Source organism: Capra hircus, chromosome 5, assembly GCF_001704415.2.
Source record: "Capra hircus breed San Clemente chromosome 5, ASM170441v1, whole genome shotgun sequence".
Taxonomy (NCBI): Eukaryota; Metazoa; Chordata; class Mammalia; order Artiodactyla; family Bovidae; genus Capra; species Capra hircus.
Window position 1 is genome coordinate 28,776,507 of NC_030812.1, and position 16,480 is coordinate 28,792,986.

General features: G+C 39.1%; 1 protein-coding gene across 10 annotated transcripts in view; it reads right to left on the reverse strand.

The window, feature by feature from the left end:
- ATF1 (activating transcription factor 1) overlaps positions 1-16,480 on the reverse strand; it is a 62,277-nt gene that overhangs the window by 14,594 nt on the left and 31,203 nt on the right. For 6 of the 10 annotated variants that reach the window (XM_018047788.1, XM_018047787.1, XM_018047784.1 and 3 more), the window contains exons 3-4: positions 6,207-6,326; positions 3,602-3,702 (exon numbers count right to left, since the gene is read on the reverse strand). In XM_018047788.1, coding sequence (XP_017903277.1) covers positions 3,602-3,702; positions 6,207-6,326 — 221 coding nt within the window. Of the gene's footprint in view, positions 1-3,601; positions 3,703-6,206; positions 6,327-7,826; positions 7,842-16,480 lie in introns of those variants that run through there. The other 4 variants (XM_018047791.1, XM_018047790.1, XM_005679969.3 and 1 more) reach the window with 2 other exon arrangements.

Below are 16,480 nucleotides of genomic sequence, written 5' to 3' on the forward strand. Positions count from 1 at the left end.
GGTTATTTGTCTTAACAATATTCAGTCTTCCAGTTGATGAACATGTAATGTCTTTTCAGCTAAGATTTTTAAAAATTCCTCTCAATGAAGTTTTGTAGTTTTCAATATGCAAGTATTAATATTATATATATCTGTTAAATTTACTTGACTGGTCAAAAAGTTCATTTAGGCCTTTCCATATGGAAAAAACCCAAACAAACTTTTTGGGTGACCTGATACATAACTTGGATTTATAAATTTAATTTCAAGTACTTTATATAGTTTATGTTGTTATGAGTAGGACTGTTTTCTTAATTTCATTTCTGGATTGTTTATTGCTAGTGTAGATAAATACAGTTCATTTTGTATCCTGAAACCCTGCTGAACCTGTTTATTATTTCTACTTTAGTGGATCCTTTGGGATTTTCTATATATGAAATCACTGTCATCTGCAAACTTTTATTTCTTCCTTTCCAGTAAGCTTTTTAATTTTCTTAACTGCCTGAGAGTAGAAGTAGTGAGACATTCACAGCCTTGTCTTGTGCCTGCTCTTAGGAGAAGAAAATATTCAATCTTTCTCCATTAACTATGTCAGCTACGGGCTTTTGTAGATACTCATCATCAAGTTGAGGGAAGCTCCCATCTATTTGTCTGATGAGAATTTTTATCATTAAAGGGCACTGTGTGTGTGCTTGGTCGTTCAGTTGTGTGTGACTCTTTGGACTGCAGCCTGCCAGGTTCTTCTCTCCCTGGGATTCTCCAGGCAAGAACACTAGAGTGGGTTGTCATTCCCTCCTCCAGGAAATCTTCCTGACCTGAGGATCGAACCTGTGTCTCTTGCATCTCCTGAATTGGCAGGCAGATTCCTTAGTGCCAAGTCATTGGGGAAGCCCTTTAACCCTGATTTCATCAAATGCTTTTTGTGTCTGCTGAGATGACTATAAGTTTTCCGGTTTTATCCTACAAATATGATTTATTACATTAATTGACTTTCAGATGTTAAACCAATTTTCCAGTCCTGGGATAAATCCTACTCAATTATGGTGTATAATACCTTCCATCTGTTAACCTATTTGACTTACTAATATTTTGTTGAGGATTTTTGTGTTTGTATTCACAGGAACACTGGTATGTAGTTTTATCATCTCTTTTAACTAGTGAGTTTCAGTCATGTGCTCTTTTTTTTGGCCACACCTCAGGGCGCGTGGAACTTCCTTGCTCAGGGATGGGACCCATGCCTCCCGCAGTGGAAGTGCAGTCTTTTTAACATTGATTTTTATTATAGAGTGCAGTTGCTTTACAGTGTTGTATTAATTTCCACTGTACAGCAAAGTGAATCAGTTATACATACACATATATCCCCTCTTTTTACATGTCCTTCCCATTTAGGTCACCACAGAGCATTAAGCTGAGTCCCCTGTGCTATACAGCAGGTTCTCATTAGTTTATCTATTTTATACATAATAGTGTATATATGTCAATCCCAGTCTCCCAATTCATCCCACCCACCCACCTTGGTATCTGTTAATTTTTTCTCTACATCTGTGTCACTATTTCTGCTTTGCAAGTAAGTTCACCTGTACCATCTTCCTAGATTCCAAATATAAACAATATTATACAGTATCTATTTTTCTCCTTCTGACTTACCTCACTCTGTATGACAGTCTCTAGGTCTATCTATGTCTCTGCAAATGGCACTACTTTGTTCCTTTTATGGCTGAGTAATATTCCATTGTGTATGTGGACCACATCTTCTTTTATCCATTCCTCTGCTGATGGACATTTAGGTTGGAAAGTGCAGAGTCTTAACCACTGGCCCACCAGCGAAGTCCCATGCTCTCTTAATAGAATTATTGATACTGGTGGAACTAACATTTTATTATTTGCTTTTTAAAAAAATTCTTCTGCATTCTTTTAAGATTTTTTAAAACTCCATTTTAATTTACCTATTGTGTATCTGACTAAATCTCTTTGTATAGTTTCTTTAGTAGTTGCTCTGGTGTTACAATACAGATGACAAGTCTACTTAGTCAATGTTTTACCACTTGAAGTGAATCTTAGAAACCTTACTACCACATTAAATCCCTACCTGATCCCATTTATTTTGTAAGTTGTCTTATATTTTACCTCTGCATACACTGAAAGCCCCATCAGAGTCATTTTTTTCAACTGTCAAATATATTTCAACTATCAAACTATTCACAGAAGAACAGTCTATTATATTTGCCCAGATCTTGCTATTCCAAGTTTCTTTTGGTCTTAATAACTTAGTAGGTATTTTAGAGAAACTCTGCTGTTGATGATTTCTCTTAGTTTTCTTTTATCTGAGAATACTTAGTTCAACTCCATTTCCCAGGGTTATTTTTACAAGACACAGAATTCTGGATTAACAGTTCTTTTCTTTCAGTACTTTAAAAATGTTATTCATTTCTTCTAGCCTGCAGTTTTGGTGAGAAATCTAGAGTCTTTCACAGCATTCCCTTATAAGTGGTGTGTCATATAAGTGGTTGCTCACAATATGTGTTTATTTCATAGCTATTTAATTATGGCATGTCTGGGCAGGGGTTTCTTTTGTGTTTTATCCTGTTTAAGATTTGCCAAGTTTTTTGAATCTGTAGGTTTCACTGAACTTGGGAACATTTCAGTCATTATTTCCAAAAGTATTTTTTCTGCAACATACTTTTTTTCTGTTCTATGACTCACATGACACAATGTTAAATCTTTGGGAACTGTCTCTCTAGTCCCTGGGAATTAATTTTTCTGATCTCTATTCTTCAGACTGGATACTCTCCACTGAACTATCTTTAAGTTGAGTAACTTATCTCTGTTCTCCTATTGAATCCATCCAGTGAGGTTTTTTTTTCAGTTAACTGTATTTCTCAGCTATAGAATTTCTGTTTTGTTCTTTTCATATCTATTTTTTGCTGAGAGTTTCTATCTTTCCATTCATTTCAAGAGAATCTAACCTTACTTGTTAGTCAGAACACTGCAGTAATAGCTCCTTTGAAGTCCTTATCATTTAATTCCAGTATCTTGTTCATCTAGGAGATGATGGCATTTGCTGATAGTCTTTCCTTACAAGTTAAGATTCTTCCAGGTTCTTTGTATGCCAAGTAATGGACATTTTCAATATTATGATACCTGACTCTTTAAAATCCTGCAGAGAATTTTTGATATTCTTCTTTTAGCAGGCTATCAACCTGGTTGTGTCTAAACCACAAGTTCTGATTGGCCTTCTGTGTGTTGTAGTTCCAACATCAGTTTCAGTTTTCAAAGACTCTGCAGTGCTATTCAGATTTGACCCCGTGTGCACCATGCAGTGGCCAGTTTGGAACTTGAGCTGCAAAGTAGTTCAATTCTTAAAATCTACAGTCCTTTCAAATTACTATTAAAGTTAACTAAAAGTAAACACAGACATCTAATACTTTGCCAGAAGGTAAGTCTAAATTCCTCCTCAGCACAGCAACAGGGGCCCTTCATAACCTGGCTCAAGCCTATCTCTCTTAACACGTGCCTTCTGATATAAACACATGTTCCTTCTGGATGTAATCTGCTTTGCATTACACCATTCAAACTCATGTGGTAATATAACACACACAGGATTTGATACATGAGCACTAACCTGTAAGATGGGCGCCGTGCTAGGATCCCGTGGGTTTTCTGTGAGGAGCCTATGCTGTCGGATGAGTCCTGAGACTCCTCACTCTCTGATAAAGATGATACCTGAAAGAGAGAACTGGTTTTACTAAGATGAACAAACCAAGTGGGAAAAGAATTAAATTTAATTTTTACTTAAAAAAAAAAGAAATCTGTCTTCTACCACCCAAATTCATTTGTCATTAAATCTAAGGTCTAAAAGAAAGAAAGAAAAGGAAAAAGGAGAAAGTTTATTTCAGGAGTCTAAACTAAAGGAACATACAACACAGCAGGCTCAGAACTAAGAAGTCTATCCCCCAAGTAAAGCAATACTACTGCACTCGAGTTGTAAATACCAGTCTTGAGACTGTTGCACACTACTCAGATTTTTTATCATTAATGCTATCTGATTTGGATTCTGGATATGCTTTGAAATGCTACTAGATATCCAACTAATATCTAGTTAATAGATAATGACATTGAGGAGTCTGCTGAATATACAAACCTGTGTGTCAGGGAAGAGCTCTGGGCTAGACATACATATTGGAAGTCAGCTCTCCAGGACAGTCCTTAAAGCCACAAGACCAAGTGAGCTCAGGAAGGAGAGATAGGACAAAACCCAGGGACATTCTTAGCAGTAAGAGGTTGGAAAGAAGGGGAGGAACCAGCAAATGAGGCCAAGAATAAGCCACCAGTGAGGCAGGAGGAATACCAAATGAACGCAGTGTCCTTGAAAAACTAGCAAAGACAGAGTATTAAGGAGAAAAGAATGATCAACCATGTCAAATTCTGCTAGCAGGTAAAGTAATATAAGGACCCAGGACAACCATTAGATCTGGCAAAGTGGAGGTCACTGGGAAGGGCAGGTACAAACATAAGTAAACTTAAAAATCTGTAATAATTAGCTTTATCTCATCTCATAATTGAATTAGTTAATACATGTAAAGCATTCAGTGCATGGCACAGCACAAGTACACATTAAATTTTAACTACTATTAATAATAAACCTATTGATTGTCTGTGAAAGCCTCCTTGATGAGATATTCAACTTGAGATCTGAAAGGCAAGAGAAGCCAATGCTGGAAATGTTGAGGAGAAAACTTTCAAGTAGAAAAAAAAGTAAAACCTATTAAAACTAGTCAGCACAATAACCATATGCAAGTTTTAAGTTACATCTTACAACTGAGGAAATAAGATTTTTTTAAATGTATTAAATTTCTCAATATTTTTCTGAAGTTACATTGTGATACCTGACTTCTTTTAAAAAAATAAAACAGGCTTCTAAAAAGGACATAATAAATAAATTCTCTACATTACCTACTGTATACAGAAAGCCTTCCCCTAAACTATTTAGGCTCAGATCTTAAATTTCCAAAGAAGCTTGTTTTACACTGTATAATCACCTTCAAAAATGAGTTCAAGTATACTTATACTTTTTTATATCTTAAATCTTTATCTTTTGATAGAAAAGAAAGAACGGGTCATAATCAGTAATAGTTAATAAATAATCACAGTAACAAACAACACAGTAATAATTAAAGAAGATCAGTCGCTTCTGTTTCCTCAAGCATCACAGATATACCATTTCTAATCTAAATCTTAGCTGTTTTACCTTTTGTCCGCAGATTTACTCCAAAGCCTCCCAGTGAACTCAAGAAAATAATTCCTAGAACTAAGACATTACTTATAACTAAGAGGAAGAACCTCTAATGACAGCACTAGCAAGTAAGAGTAAAATCTTCACATTAAAAACTCAGAAAAACCATGCAGCAATCACCTTTTACAAAGGAAAAAACACATAAAGACGCAGCCCCAGAGCTGACAGCCCTGGCAGATGCTGTATATACTCAAGAGGGAAAAAGAGCTACACAGACACTGTATATAGTCAAGGAAAAATGAGTTATACAGACACCGTATATGCTCAAGAGGAAAATGAGCTACACAGACACTGTATATACTCAAGAGGAAAGATGAGTTATACAGCCACTGTATATACTGAAGAGGGAAAATGGGTTACAGATTTTCTTCCAAGATAGCTGCTTCTAAAAATGAGAGATGACCAAAGGCATTCTGAGACTCACAGGAGCCAGAAGATAAAATGGGGAGAAAGAGTAAAAAGCAAAGAACCCAGAATGGCTCTTTCCTTCCTATTGTTGCCAGGTGTAAATAGACAGGCATAAGTAAGAATTTTACAATGAGGGAACTCTCTTTTATATGATCACCATAAAGCATAAAGTAGGTACTTTCTTACTTTGCTAACACACTCACATCATCACCCTTTCTTCAGAATTCTCTTTTTCGTGAAGGATACCACTAGGATAAAAAGGTGCTTTCCCTTCAGAAAATCTTTCATTTCCTTAAATTCTGAACAATAACTTCTCCCCAAAATTGCCTTCTGTTTTCACTGGGTAGTATATACATGAAACTAGAAGTTCTAAAACTTTTCCATTCACTTCATTTGTTCTATAGTCCAATCTCTAAGACATCGTTATCTTGGTCTGTAATATTGAAACTACAGCAACTTCAGTTGTCCAAAGACTCCAGGTTCACAAGTCCCCTCTCTCAGCCACTAAGTCTTTTAATTTCTGTACCGTTTGCACGTGTGGTGGGTGAATTACAGAAGACTGAGCTGTCTGGATGACCCCCTGAACCTGTACTTGCTCTCCAGGAAGAGGTACAATTGTCACTGGCGCAGATCCTCTTAATGACATCTAAGAACAAATAAAAATTCAATTAACATAATATAATACCTGTGCATGTAAGATAGCTGAGTTCTTTATACTAGAAAACACATTTTAGAGCTTATTATATATAACCACATCTATTAATCACACATTAGCTATTTTCTGTGTGCAGGAGATTGCACTAGGAGTATAAAATGAACAGAGTAAGAGTTATAATACAAGCAAAAATAGAGAAACCAAACTATTGTGGGAGCAAAGACAGAGTGCTATTTCAGCTGGGTCTTGAAAGATATATAATTTCCTGATGGTATATATGGGGAACAGGGCTGGAAGATATTTTGGGTGGTGGAACTGATTGTATAAAAACATCACTGTTCTTTAGGACATGTCATTCTGAAGAGAGCTGGTTAAAAACAATTAAGAAATCAAGGGTCAAAAAGTGAGAGAGGGGCTCCTGGTAGTCCAGCGGTTAAGACTCTGCGCTTCCACTACAGAGGACACAGGTTCGATCCCTGGTTGGGTAACTAATATCCCACATGATGTGTGGTGTGGCCAAGAAAAAATTCAAAATTTTTTAAAAAGTGAGAAATACCAACTTTGGGCAGCATCTTTAAAAAATTTTTTTTCATGATTAAATTTTTTACTTAAAATATTTTATTTCTGTGGAAAGCAGATGGGGAGTCATGGAAATACCACAATAAAATACTAAACCAAGAAAAGTCCACCCATCATCTTTTAAGACTCAGCTCAGGTTCTACCTCTTCCAAGAAGCTTTCCCAGAAATTTTCAGATCTCTCACCTTCCCCTAGACTATGCTGGTTCTAAGCATTCATCCTGGGCTTAAACACAAAATAAAATACAAGGCTGCTCCTCAAGTCCTGAAAATCACCTTCGTGACTCTTTTCTGTGTATGCAACAGGTCCTCAATAACAATGCCTTATTCACTTTCATTTAAGGTTCTTTATCCTTTCCCAAAGTTGGATTAAATTCATCTCACTATCCCCTGAATGCCTAGGTCATAAAATATTGTATATAAAAATTTATCCAAATTATCAGAAAGGGAGTAAAAAAACACCTTTTAAAACTGCATTCTCCCAAAATAAAATACTTAGGAATAAACCTGACCAAGGAGATGAAAGACTTATAGGCTGAAACTATAAAACATTAAGAAAGGAAACATTAGATAATTGAAAGAAATGGAAAGATAGGCCATGCTCTTGGATTGGGAGAGTTAATATTGTTAAAACACAATAATACCCAAAAACAGATTTAATGCAATCCCTCTCAAATTACCACTGATATTTTTCACCAAACTAGAACAAATAATCCTAAAATTCCTATGGAACCATAAAAGGCCCAGAACTGCCAAAGCAATTCTGAAGAAAAAGAACAAAACATGAGGTATAATCCTCCCAGACTTCAACAATACTACAAAGCTACAGTAATCAAAACAGCCTGGTACTGGCATAAAAACAGACATATAGATCAATGGCTCAGAAAAGAGAGCCCCAAATTAAACTCACACACCTACAGTCAGTCTTCAACACAGGAAACAATATTGTATGAATATTGTGGGAGAAGACAGTCTCTTCAGCAAGCAGTGCTGGGAAAGCTGGACAGCTACAACACACCCTCTCACTATACACAAAAATAACACGACATCGTAAAACTCCTAGAAGAGAACATAGACAAAACATTCTCTGACATAAATCGTACTTATGTTTTTTCAGGTCAGTCTCCCAAGGCAACAGAAATAATAACAAAAACAAAGAAAAGGGACCTAATCAAACTTACAAACTTTTACACAGTAAGGAAACCATAAATAAAACAAAAAGACAACCTACAGAATGGGAGGAAATATTAACAAATGATGTGACCAACAAGGGCTGAATTTTCAAAATTTACAAACAGAGCATACAACTCAATAAATGGCCCAATCCCACAATGGGCAGAAGACCCAAACACACCTTTCTCCAAAGAATCATACAGATGGCCAACAGGCACATGAAAAGATGCTCAACACTGCTAATTTATTAGAAAAATGCAAATCAAAACTATAGGGAGGGGGAATTCCTTGGTGGTCCAGTGGTTAGGACTCCAAGTTTCCACTGCAGTGGGCACAAATTTGATCCCTGATAGCGAACTAAGATCCTGTAAAAAAAACAAAAACCAATGAGGTACCACCTCACACCAGTCAGAACGGCGTATTTAAAAGTCTACAAATAACAAATGCTGGAGAGGGTGTAGAGAAAAAAAAAAGAACCCTCCTACACTGTTGGTGAGACTGTAAGCTGGTGAAGTAGTGCAGACACTATAGAAAACAGTGCGGAAATTCCTTGGAAAACTAAAAACAGATTTACCATATGATCCAGCAATCCTACTTCCTGGGCATACATTGGACAAAACCACAATTCAAAAGATAAACGCATCCCTGTGTTCCAAGCAGCACTATACACAATAGGCAAGACATGGAAACAACCTAAACATCCATCAACAGATGAATGGATAAAGAAGATGCAGTATATATAAACAGTGGACTACTACACAGCCATTAAAAAGAATGAAATAACGCCACCTGCAGCATCAGGAACACAACTAGAGACGATCATACCAAGTGAAGTCAGAAAGAAGGATGACAAATACCATATGATACCCACTTACACATGGAATGTAAAAGACAATACAGAGGAGCCTGTCTATGGGACAAACAGAATCAGGGGCAGAGAGAGGAGGCTGGTGGTTACCGAGGGGGAAGGGTTGAGGGACGGAGTGGAGTGAGAGGCTGGAGTTAGATGCAAGCTTTTATACATAGAATGGGTGAACAAGGTCCTACTCAGGTACAGCACAGAGAACTGTATTCAATATCCTATGCTAAACCATAAGGGAAAAGAATATTTTAAAAAACCATACACACATACATTATTCTCGTCAATGTTATTTTCCCTTACGGTTTAGCACAGGATATTGTGTGTGCTCAGTCACTCAGTCGTGTCCAACTCTTTGCTGTCCAAGGGACTGTAGCCCACCAGGCTCCCCTGCCCATGGAACTTCCCAGGCAAGAGTACGGGTTGCCACTTCCTACTCCAGGGGATCCCGTGACCCAGCAATTAAACCCATATATCTTGCATCTCCTGCATTGGGAGGTGGATTCTTTACCACTAGTGCCATCTGGAAAGCCCTGGCATAGGATATTGAATATATACTCTGGAGAAGGGAATGGCAATCCACTCCAGTATTCTTGCCTGGAGAATTCCATGGACAGAGAAGCCTGGTGGGCTATAGTCCACGGGGTTGCAAAGAGTCGGACATGACTGAGCGACTAACATACACATACACATATATATGGAGAGAGAGAAAAGAGAGATGATTATTATTATTAGTTTTAACTGAATCACTTTGCTGAACAGCATTAAGTAACACAAATATTCCAAATCAACTATACTTCGATTAAAAACAAACAGAAACCCCTTTATCCAGGCACTGAAAACTGTAGATTCTTAGCACAAGCAACTCCATTCAACCTCCCTCACACACTGTAAGAGACAAGACCAAACTCTAGCACACCTTCTGTCAGCTTAAGGCTGTGTCCCTAGGATGACCCAGTATCTTCAAAAGGTCTCCCTGAGAAAGCTTAATGCTGCCAAATAATTAACTGCTTGTTCTAGCCAACACCTTTGACCTCACTTTTCTTGGAGTACTTAACCTTAGAAAAATCGCAGCTGTCAATCCTTTCTCTGACCCTTGAAACACAAATCTTTTACAACCCAGAAATGTCTCTCTCAAGGGCCTGAAAGTCATCCTTTGAAATGTAATCACCAAGAAGGACAGGGCCCTTGCCTACCAGTCTCTGTGGAAGGATGGGAACCTCAATTTGAGAAGCACCAATTAGCAAGCGGACACAGACGGCTTGATCACACTGACCAACCCCTCCACCTAACATCTTCAATACTTTTCCTTTAGTACACCCCAGCATTTTAAAAGGGACCCAAATTTTCTTTCGGCAGAGCTGAGCTTAATTTATGCTGGAGTTTCTCTTCCCTACTGTATGAATGAACTGTGAAATCTCGCTGCCTTTAACAGGTGTCTAACTGTGTTTTTGTTGACAGTATCCCTCTATGGAGATACAGAAATTAATGAGTAAAAATAAACAGAACTCATGAATCTTCAGAGTCTAGCTCTAGAGGTACCATTACCCTCAGAGGTTCCCTTACTTTTCAGATCCTAACTAAAGCCAGTTCAGTTCAGTCACTTAGTCGTGTCCGACTCTCAATGACCCCACGGACTGCAGGATGCCAGGCTTCCCTGTCCATCACCAACTCCCAGAGTTTACTCAAACTCATGTCCATCGATTCGGGTGATGCCATCCAACTATCTTACCCTCTGTCAACCCCTTCTCCTCCTAGCTTCATCTTTCCCAGCATCAGAGTCTTTTCCAATGAGTCGGTTCTTCGCATCAGGTGGCCAAAGTAATGGAGTTTCAGCTTCAGCATCAGTCCTTCCAATGAATATTCAGACCTGATTTCCTTTAGGATGGACTGGTTGAATCTCCTTGCCGTCCAAGAGCCTTCTCCAACAGCACAGTTCAAAAGCATCAATTCTTCGGCGCTCAGCTTTCTTTATTTGACTACTGGAAAAACCATAGCTTAGATGGACCTTTGTTGGTAGAGTAATGCCTCTGCTTTTTATATATGCTGTCTAGGTTGGTCATAGCTTTCCTTCCAAGGAGTAAGCGTCTTTTAATTTCATGTCTGTAGTCAACATCTGCAGTGATTTTGGAGCCCAAGAAAATAGTCTCTCACTGTTTCTGTTGTTTCCCCATCTATTTGCCATGAAGTGATGGGACCAGATGCCATGATCTTCGTTTTCTGAATGTTGAGCTTTAAGCCAACTTTTTCACTCTCCACTTTCACTTTCATCAAGAGGCTCTTTAGTTCTTCTTCGCTTTCTGCCATAAGGGTGGTGTCATCGGTCTATCTGACGTTACTGATATTTCTCCCAGCGATCCTGATTCCAGCTTGTGCTTCATCCAGCCCAGCATTTCGCATCATGTACTCTGCATATAAACTAAATACACAGAGTGACAATATATAGCCTTGACATACTCCTTTTCTTATTTGGAACCAGTCTGTTGTTCCATGTCTGGTTCTAACTGCTGTTTCCTAACCTGCATATAGGTTTCTCAAGATGCAGGTCAGGTGGCCTGGTATTCCCATCTCTTTCAGGATTTTCCACAGTCTATTGTGATCCACACAGTCAAAGGCTTTGGCATAGTCAATAAAGCAGAAATAGATGTTTTTCTGGAATTCTCTTGCTTTTTCGATGACCCAGCGGATGTTGGCAATTTGATCTCTGGTACCCCTGCCTTTTCTAAATCTAGCTTGAACATCTGGAAGTTCACGGTTCACATACTGTTGAAGCCTGGCTTGGAGAATTTGGAGCATTACTTTGGTAGCATGTGAGATGAGTGCAGTTGTGCAGTAGTTTGAATGTTCTTTAACACTGCCTTTCTTTGGGATCTTGAAAACTGACCTTTTCCAGTCCTGTGGCCACTGCTGAGATTTCCAGATTTGCTGGCATACTGAGTGCAGCACTTTCACAGCATCATCTTTTCGGATTTGAAACAGTTCATCTGGAATTCAATCACCTCCACTAGCTTTGTTCACAGTGATACTGCCTAAGGCCCACTTGACTTCGCATTCCAGGATGTCTGCCTCTAGGTGAGTGATCACACCATCGTGATTACCTGGGTAGTGAAGATCTTTTTTGTGTAGTTCTTCTGTGTATTCTTGAACCTCTTCTTAATATCTTCTCTTCTGTCAGGTCCATACCATTTCTGTCCTTTATTGAGCCCATCTTTGCATGAAATGTTCCCTTGGTATCTCTAATTTTCTTGAAGAGATCTCTAGTCTTTCCCATTCTATTGTTTTCCTCTATTTCTTTGCACTGATCACTGAGGAAGGCTCTCTCATCTCTCCCTACTATTCTTTGGAACTCTGCATTCAAATGGGTATATCTTTCCTTTTTTCCTTTGCCTTTGGCTTTCCTTCTTTTCGCAGCTATTTGTAAGGCCTCCTCAGAAACCATTTTGCCTTCTTGCATTTCTTTTTCTTGGGGATGGTCTTGATCATTGCCTCTTGTACAATGTCACGAACCTCCGTCCATAGTTCAGGCACTCTATCAGATCTAATCCCTTGAATCTGTTTGTCACTTCCACTGTATAATCGTAAAGTGTTTGATTTAGGTCATACCTGAATGGTTTAGTGGTTTTCCCTACTTTCTTCAATTTCAGTCTGAATTTGGCAATAAGGAGTTCATGATCTGGGCCACAGTCAGCTCCTAGTTTTGTTTTTGCTGACTGTACAAAGCTTCTCCATCTTCAGCTGCAAAGAATATAGTCAATTTAATTTCAGTACTGACCATCTGGTGTTGTCCACGTGTAGAGTCTTCTGTTGTTGAATGAGAGTGTCTGCTATAATCAGTACATTCTCTTGGCAAAACTGTTAGCCTGCTTTGTTTTGTACTCCAAGGCCAAATTTACCTGTTACTCCAGGTACCTCTAGACTTCCTACTTTTGCATTCTTTTTTGGGTGTTACTTAGGACATCTTTTTGGGGTGTTAGTTCCAGAAGGTCTTGTAGGTCTTCATAGAACCATTCAACTTCAGCTTCTTCAGTGTTACTGGTTGGGGCATAGGCTTGGATTACTGTGATATTGAATGATTTGCCTTGGAAGCAAACGGAGATCATTCTGTTGTTTTTGAGACTGTATCCAAGTACACATTTCAGACTCTTGTTGACTATGATGGCTACTCCATTTCTTCGAAGGGATTCTTGCTCACAGTAGTAGATGTAACTAACAGCCATCTGAGTTAAATTCACCCATTCCAGTCCATTTTAGTTCGCTGATTCCTAAAATGTCCATGTTCACTCTTGCCATCTCTTGTTTGTCCACTTCCAATTTGCCTTGATTCATGGACCTAACATTCCAGGTTCCTATGCAATACTGCTCTTTATAGCATCAGACTTTACTTCCATCACCAGTTACAATCACAAGTGGGTGTTGTTTTTGCTTTGGCTCTGTCTCTTCATTCTGTCTGGAGTTATTTCTCCACTGATTTCCCACAGCATATTGAGCACCTACCGACCTGGGGAGTTCATCTTTCAGTGTCCTATCTTTTTGCCTTTTCATGCTGGTCATGGGGTTCCCAAGGCAAGAATACTGAAGTGCTTTGTCATTCCCTTCTCCAGTGGATGACATTTTGTCAGAATTCTCCATCATGACCCATCCACCTTGGGTGGGTGGCCCTATAGGGCATGCATGGCTAATAGTTTCATTGGGTTAGACAAGGTTGTGGTTCATGTGATCAGTTAGATTAGTTTTCCGTTATTTTCATTCTGTCTGCCCTCTGATGGATAAGGACAAGAGGCTTATGGAAACTTCCGGATGGGAGAGATTGCCTGAGGGGGAAACTGGGTCTTGTTCTGATGGACAGGCCATGCTCAGTAAATTTAATTCAATTTTCTATTGATGGGCAGGACTTCGTTCCCTCCCTGTTGTTAGACCTGAGGTGGAGGTGATGAAGATAATGGCGACCTCCTTCAAAAGGTCCCATGCAGCACTGTGGCACTCAGTGCCCCCAACCCCGCAGCAGGCCACCGTCAACCCACACCTCCACCAGAGACTCCTGGACACTCACGTGCAAGTCTGGATCAGACTCTTGTGGGGTCACTGCTCCTTTCTCCTGGGTCCTGGTGCTCCCAAGGTTCTGTCTGTGCCCTCCAAGAGTCCGTTTCCCTAGTCCTGTGTAAGTTCTGGCGGCTCTATGGTGGGGATGATGGTGACCTTCTCCAAGAGGGCTTATGTCATACCTAGGTCTGCTGCCCTTGTGGCAGGCCACTGCTGACCCGTACCTTCCCAGGAGACACTCAGTCACAGTTCTGGCTCAGTCTCTGTGGGGTCTGTGGGTCCTGGTACACACAAGGTTTGTTTGAGCCCTCTGAGACTCTCTGGTGGCTAAGGGTTTTGATTCTAAACGCTATTTCGCCCCTCCTACCATCTTGCTGGGGCTTCCACTTTGTCCTTGGATGTGGGGTATCTTTTTCTGGTGTGATCCAACATTCTCCAGCGATGGTTGTTCAGCAACTCGCTGCTGAACAAATAAAGCCAGTCACTCAAATAATGAGGCAAGCTTGTGAGGGGAATAATTTACATGTCTAAAAGGATAAAAGTAAATCATTCCTCCAGAGTTTCTGGTAACCCTTGTGTTTTGTACAGGCTATGGATCTGGCACATTTTAAGGAAAAAAGCTACCAGATTTTGTTTCAGCTAGTAGTCATTGCTATGCCTTACTAATCGTCGTTTTAACCTCACAAAATGCCTACTACTCAGAGTGCTAAAGCCTTGCGTCTTCCCACTGCCACTCTCAAACGTGATCATCTAAATCCTGAGGTCTTTCTTAAAGAAAGAAAAGGAGAGAGAGCTGCTGTTCCCTGCTCCCCCCAATTTTAATCTGTGGTTGAAACACAGATGATTGCCTCCACCTGTTATTTTTCAGCACTAACAGAGCCTTCTGCAATGATAGAAATGTTCTAAATCTGCACTATGCAATATGGTAGTTACTATCAAGCATTTCAAATGTGGCTAGTGTGACTGAGGGACTTTTAATTTTATTTAACTGTAATTTAAATTAAAAATGAAATACCCACTGTGGTTACCACACTGAACAGTTATAGACCTTAGAGCTGTAGAACCTACTAGTACACCATGGCACTAACCTCAGAATCTCTTGTGGGAGATGTTAGAAGAAGTAGAAAATGATTTTTTGGAGCTGCTCTGGTTAAACTGGGAACTGCATAACTGATTGTCTGTCACACTACTGTAGCTGGGCTGATTCTTATACAAATAGCTGGGCAAAAAATTAGCATACTGCTTTTCAGCTCCATAACTGAAATTCCCTGGTAGCTCAGAAGGTTAAAAGTCTGCCTGCAGTGCAGGAGACCTGGGTTTGATTCCTGGGTTGGGAAGATCACCTGGAGAAGGGAATGACTACCCAGTCCAGTATTCTTACCTAGACAATTCCATAGGTAAAGGAGACTGTAAAGAGTTGGACATGACTGAGCAACTTTCACCTCGCTGACTGGGGGGTCCTTGGACCATAAAAACTTGGGTGAGGGAGGCTGGAGAGTCAGTAGAGTGGCATGGTCAAGAAACCTCTATTTATTAGAGAATGACTCCAAAGTCTTCTAACTCCAGAAAGGCACACCAATTTCTGGAGTCAGACAGACATGGGCTGATTTTCAGCTAAAGGCTGTCATTTTCAGCTCTGTGATGCTGAACAAATTTGTAACCCTCCAAGGGCCTCAGTTCTCCTTTGTAAATAGAATATTACTTTTTCAGAGTTAAAGTGAAGATTAAATAAGTAATAAGTAAAAAACAAATGGAATGGGGAAGGTAAAGACAAGGAGCCTGCATATATATCTCTTACTTGGATCCTGTTTCAACAAACTGTTACCAAAAAAAAAAAAGATTTGTGTGTGTACACACACATAATAAATAACAAGAAAATTTAAACACTGGTTATTTTATGACAATAAGAATAATATTTTGGTATGATAATAGTAATGTGGTTATGTTTTTTAAAGGAGTTCTTCTGTTTGAGATACACACTAAAATATTGAAGGGTGAAATGATAACTAGAATTTGCTTCAATATAATCCAGTTGTCAGCAGACCAGAGGGGACAAGGAGCCATGAGTTTAATAATTGCTGAAAAAGGGTGATGGGAACCATAATGGCTCAAACATCTCATCTTCGGAATATGTTTGAAATTTTCCATATTAAGTTTTTTGAAAAATACTCAGTACAACAGTGAACACAATAGTGGCTGATCCTGTGTGGCTCCAGAGCCCATTCCTCTTTGCAAGATATCTTATTCCTCCTTACCATTGAGTTTTAAAACCTCTCACACTGCATGTTCTCAATTTGCTTCCCACACAATAAGTTTATTTGTTTTGCTTTTTCATTTCAAGGAAAAAGAAAGAACAGACTGTTTTGACATTTGCAATGATGATTTTTTACTTACTTCAGTATCAGCTACGGCACACCCATAAGCCCAGGGTATCTGCTCAGTCATTAACAATTGGATTAATTCAAAATACAAATGAAAACTAAAATCAGTCAAAAT